At 39.9% G+C, this 5,916-nt stretch overlaps 1 protein-coding gene across 1 annotated transcript; it reads left to right on the top strand.

Annotated features, from left to right (window-relative positions):
• The first annotated feature begins 526 nt into the window (after positions 1–526).
• On the top strand, positions 527–934 carry LOC117127794 (senescence-specific cysteine protease SAG39-like). Its single transcript, XM_033278465.1, has one exon. It carries the CDS (start codon positions 527–529, stop codon positions 932–934), a length of 408 nt encoding a protein of 135 aa, XP_033134356.1.
• The last annotated feature ends 4,982 nt before the right edge of the window (positions 935–5,916 follow it).

Genomic DNA, 5,916 nt, shown 5'->3' on the forward strand with positions numbered 1-5,916 from the left:
TTTTATAATTATACAATTTTATATCATTTTTATTAGTTTTATACAAATTGATTTAATTTATATCCAATATATATTAAATATTAGTAAGAAAATAGTAAAATCTATAACATTTAATAAAATTTCTTATTTTTAAATATTAAAAAATTTCTTACTGCAAATATAAGTAAGAAAACACCTAGTATATATATATATATATATATATTAGTTGTAATATATGTGCATATAGAAATGGGAAAGTTGTTCCTCCAAAGATCACGGCGCAAGTTAATGCAAACAACACCATAACCATTATAGAGTCAACTTGCAATTTGCTCTCATTTTTCAGTTAGACCATAACAAACTTCGAATCTTTTCTTTATAAATACCCTTTCTCCCCATCCTTACTTCTTCACTACAACACAACAGAAACACTTCACATACAAGAAAAAACTACAATTTCATTCTTTCATCTATTTTAATTTTTGTCATATTCATCAACAACAAAATGACATCGATAGTATTCCTTGTGTTTCTAACAATTATTTCCATGGGAAGCGTCTCCCAAGCCACATCTCGTGTCACCTTCAACAAGCCCTTAATTGCTGACCACCATCAACAATGGATGACTCGATTCTCCCGAGTTTATACCAACGAGCTTGAGAAAAAGATGAGGTTCGACGTGTTCAAGAAAAACCTGAAATTCATTGAGGAATTTAATAAGAAGGGAGATAAATCCTACAGGCTTGGTGTCAACGAGTTTGCGGATTGGACCGAAGAAGAGTTCATTGCCACACACACCGGTCTCAAGGGCATCAACAAAATTTCACCATCTGAATTTTACGATGAAATGATACCTTCTTGGAATTGGAACGTCAGTGATGTTGCCCGTGAGACCAAAGATTGGAGATCCGAAGGAGCTGTAACACCTGTTAGATACCAAGGCCAATGCTGTTAATCTTTTACCAACCGCTTGTGTTACACAACGATCACAATGTGTTACACACGAGTTCGAGAGAAAGAATAAGATAGACGTTTCAGGCTTATAAACTTTTCTGAAAATACTTTTGTATTATTGAGATTCGGTTATATGTTTACAACAGATGATTGATCTTTATATAGAGATCGAATCAATACAAGTATAAGAGACACAACTCTTTATACTAAAGGACACAACATGAAGAGTTACAACTCTTTGTGTAATAACATAAATAACTAACTTATGTAAATGTATCAAGGAGAGATTAGATTATATAGTTTAACACTCCTCCTTAATCATATCTCGACTTGACTCCAAGCTGCTTCCTTAGATCTTCAAATCTTGAACCGCCCAATGCCTTTGTGAGAATGTCTGCGAGTTGATCATCCCCTTTGCAATACTTCAGTTCAATGATTCCCTTTTGCTCAGCTTCCCTCACGAAATGGTACTTGATCTCTATGTGCTTCGTCCTTCTGTGTTGCACCGGATTCTTCCCAATTGCTATTGCTGATTTGTTGTCACATAAGATCGGAATGCCTCCTTCAAACTTCTGACCAAAGTCTTCAAATAGTCTTTGTAACCACACTGCTTGATTTGCTGCTGCACACACGGCTATGTACTCTGCCTCAGCCGTTGATTGCGCCACTGTTTGTTGCTTGCTTGACTGCCAACAAAACATGGCTGATCCAAGAGTAAACACATAACCTGAAGTGCTTTTCTTGTCTTCCTTAGAACCACCCCAATCGCTGTCTGTGTAGCCTACAAGTCTTGGTTCTTTCACGCTTGTGAAGTATACTCCAAAGTTTGATGTTCCTTTGACATATCTTAACACCCTCTTGGCTTCTTGGTAGTGCTTCATGCGAGGTGATGACATGTATCTTGAGAGATAGGCGCTTGCATACATCACATCAGGTCTTGATGCACACAAGTACAAAAGCCCTCCAATGATGCTTCTATACTTAGTCGGATCTCCATACTCCTTGTCATCCTCAACTCCTTTTCCTTGTGGTGTAAGTGGATTGCTTACACTCTTGCTGTCTCGCATCCCAAACTTGTCTACAAGTTTGTTTGCATACTTTTCTTGTGAAAGAAATATGCCTCCATCGTCCTGAATTACTTCCATTCCAAGAAAGTAGTTCAACAATCCAAGATCCACCATCTCGAATTCTTTCTTCATGTTCTCCTTGAATGTGTTGATGCTCTGAATGTTGCTTCCTGTGATGATTATATCATCCACATATAGACTCACGATCAACACATCTCCTCCTTGCTTCTTGATGTATAAGGCTGCATCATTCATACTCCTCTCAAAACCGTTTTGAAGAAAGTATGAATCTATCCTTCCATACCATGCCCTTGGGGCTTGCTTTAAACCATATAAAGCTTTGTGTAGCCTTAACACCTTGTGTTCCTTCCCGTGTGTCACATACCCAGGCGGTTGTGTGACATACACTTCTTCCTTGAGGTCGCCATTGAGAAAGGCTGACTTCACATCCATCTGATACAATTGCCACTTCATCTGAGCCGCATAGGCAAGTATGGCTCGTATTGTATCATGTCTTGAGACAGGGGCAAACGTCTCAAGGTAGTCAACACCATACTCTTGAGAGAATCCTCTTGCAACTAGCCGCGCCTTGTGCTTGATGTGATTGCCGTTTGCATCAGTCTTGATCTTGTAGATCCACTTCACACTTATCACATTCTTCTTCTTTGGCTTGTCCACTAGTTCCCACGTCTTGTTCTTCTCAATCATGGCTATCTCCTCATTCATTGCTTCTCTCCATTCCTTGGTACCACACGCTTCATCATAAGTGTATGGTTCTTCATTTGCATGAAGACAAGCTTCTATAGCTTGAGCCGCTTCATCAAGCTCTACTCTCGGTGCCCTTTCCATGATATCAACCATGGACTTGAACTTCCTTGGTGCCTCAGAAGTTTCTTCATCTCCACTACTAGTATCATGATCATCATTTTGAAAAGAAATAGGGCTGAAAGTACCTCCAAATTGTTCCTCAGGACTGGATGCACCTTCGGTTTGTTCCTCAGGACTGGATGCACCTTCGGTTTGTTCTTCAGGCGAGTGAGAGTCTTCCATAGACAACTCCAATGTCTTCCTCACTTCTTCTTGCCTTTTCCAATCCCACTTCTTTCCTTCTTCAAACTCGACATCTCTTGATACTTCAATCTTCTCATTCTCCAAAATGAGAACTCTATAGCCTTTGGATTGGTTGCTATATCCAACAAAGACTCCACGCTTTGCCTTGACGTCTAGCTTCCTCCTCTTTTGATTTGGGATATGTATGTAGCATATGCTACCAAACATTCTCATGTGTGACACATCTGGCTTGTGTCCACACCACTTCTCTATAGGAGTGACATCTTCTTCTATTGCCTTTGATGGCAGACGGTTTTGAAGATATGAGGCAGTGTATACCGCTTCTGCCCATAACTTGAGCGGTAAGTCTTGTTCTGCCAACATAGATCTAGCCATCTCCACCAAGGTCCTATTCATGCGCTCCGCTGCACCATTTTGTTGCGGTGAATAAGGCAAGGTGACTTGCTTATTGATTCCTTCTTCTTCACAGAACCGGTTGAATTCTCGTGAAGTGAACTCACCACCTCCATCTGATCTCAGTGTCTTGATGGTACAATCCGACTGCTTCTCCACCATTGCTTTGAACTTCTTGAACAGTGAGAATGTCTCTGACTTTTGCTTCATGAAGTATACCCAACACATGTGAGTATGATCATCCAAGAATAGCAAAAAATATCGGCTTCCATCAACAGACTGGTGCTGCATCGGCCCACATACATCCGTATGTACAATCTCAAGCTTCTCTCTTGTCTTAGTTTGAGATTCCTTTGGGAAGCTTTTGCGTGATTGCTTTCCAAGTCTACACGCCTCACATGCTTCCTTCTTGACTTTAAACTTTGGTAATCCCTTTACCAAGTCTTTGTCTTGCATTTGTTGCAACCTTTTGTCGCCTACATGACCAAGTCTCTTGTGCCATGTCTCCATCTTTCCTTGCTCACTAGCGCTCAAGGCCTCTTCTACCTGAGTCGAACTCATCCTGATTCGATAGCTTTTGTGAGTCATTGGGATATCCATTATCCTCCTTCCTTTTGCATCATCTATGATGCATCTCTTCTCTTGGAAACTCACCCGGTATCCGCTTGAAACAATTTGTGGAACACTCAACAAATTTTTCGCCAAACCCGGAACCAAGAACACATTTTTGATGGTCTTCTTGCCACCTTTAGTTATGACGGTAATGTCTCCTTTACCGGCTGTCATGACTGTGCTTCCATTTCCAATCTTTATTGGAACCTTGATACTCCTATCAAGCTTTGAGAAGTAACTCTCCTCCTTTGTCATATGATTAGTTGCTCCACTGTCTACTAACCAGACATCTTCCATCACTGTTGTTGCTGCTTCGCTCGCACTGAACAACATGTGATCTTCATTTGAATCTTCTTCGAGACTCACATGTGCCTTCTCTTTCTTCTTTGAGTAGCACTGATTTGCAAAGTGGCCTAACTTGCCACAATTGTAACACTCCTTGTTACTTTTGTGATCCTTCTTTGGATCTTCCTTCTTCTGTTTCCTCCAACACTCGCTCTCATTGTGGTTGTTTCTCTTGCAGAAACCGCACCACTTCTTGCCTCCTTGGCGCTTTGAGTTGTCTTGTGCAACACCAGAATTTTTGTGTTTAACACGAGCATCGAATGCTCCTTCACTGGTGCTTTCTTCTCTTGCAGCCAGCCTTGCTTCATGAGCCTTCAAGATCCCGATCAACTCTGTCATCTTTGTTGAAGTCAAATCGCTTGTTTGCTCCAACACACTGACTATGCTATCGAACTTGGCTGGGAGAGAGATGAGTATCTTTTGTATGAGTTGAACATCTGACTTCTGTTCACCATGATAAGTTAATTGATTTGCCAATTCAACTATCTTATCTGTGAAGACCTTAATGTCTTCATTCTCATACATCTTCAGATTCTCATACTCCCTTCGCAATGTTTGAAGTTTAATCAAACGAACTTGAGGAGAGCCTTCATACTCCTCCTTCAATGCATCCCACGCCTCTTTTGATGTTGATGCTGCTGCAATCCGTGAGAATATATGATCCGATACAGCAGTTTGCAAGATTTGCAAAGCCAATGTATCGTTCATCATCGCTTCTTCTCTAAGCGATCTTGCCCTTGCTGTTTCAGGGGTTTCATCCACTTGTGCTGGTGGGGCTGCTACGCCTTCTTCAACCACAGACCATAACTTCCTGGTCTTGAGAATGGTTGTCATCTTGATGCTCCAGAAGTCGTACTTCTCTCCATCAAATATGGGGATTACTTGATTCTTCATCGTTTCGAGTGATTCCGAAATCGTATGACAAAATCCTCTAGCCTCCTTTTCTCCACGCCAAGTGTTTCTCTTACTAGTGCTTTTTCCTTTGTCCTCTCAAACGTAAAGCTCTGATACCATGTTAATCTTTTACCAACCGCTTGTGTTACACAACGATCACAATGTGTTACACACGAGTTCGAGAGAAAGAATAAGATAGACGTTTCAGGCTTATAAACTTTTCTGAAAATACTTTTGTATTATTGAGATTCGGTTATATGTTTACAACAGATGATTGATCTTTATATAGAGATCGAATCAATACAAGTATAAGAGACACAACTCTTTATACTAAAGGACACAACATGAAGAGTTACAACTCTTTGTGTAATAACATAAATAACTAACTTATGTAAATGTATCAAGGAGAGATTAGATTATATAGTTTAACAAATGCGGTAAGCTTTCCAAAATTATATAAATTCAAAACAGTGGTCTCTACATATGTATGATATTCAAGATTTGAAATTCAATACGCTCAATAAATTTTAGTAAACCGCTGGATTAGTATTGAATTCCATGATTTCATAATGCCATTGTAAAAACTTAGGCCCCAAGTTAG

The sequence above is a fragment of the Brassica rapa genome, chromosome A09, assembly GCF_000309985.2.
Source record: "Brassica rapa cultivar Chiifu-401-42 chromosome A09, CAAS_Brap_v3.01, whole genome shotgun sequence".
Lineage (NCBI taxonomy): Eukaryota > Viridiplantae > Streptophyta > Magnoliopsida > Brassicales > Brassicaceae > Brassica > Brassica rapa.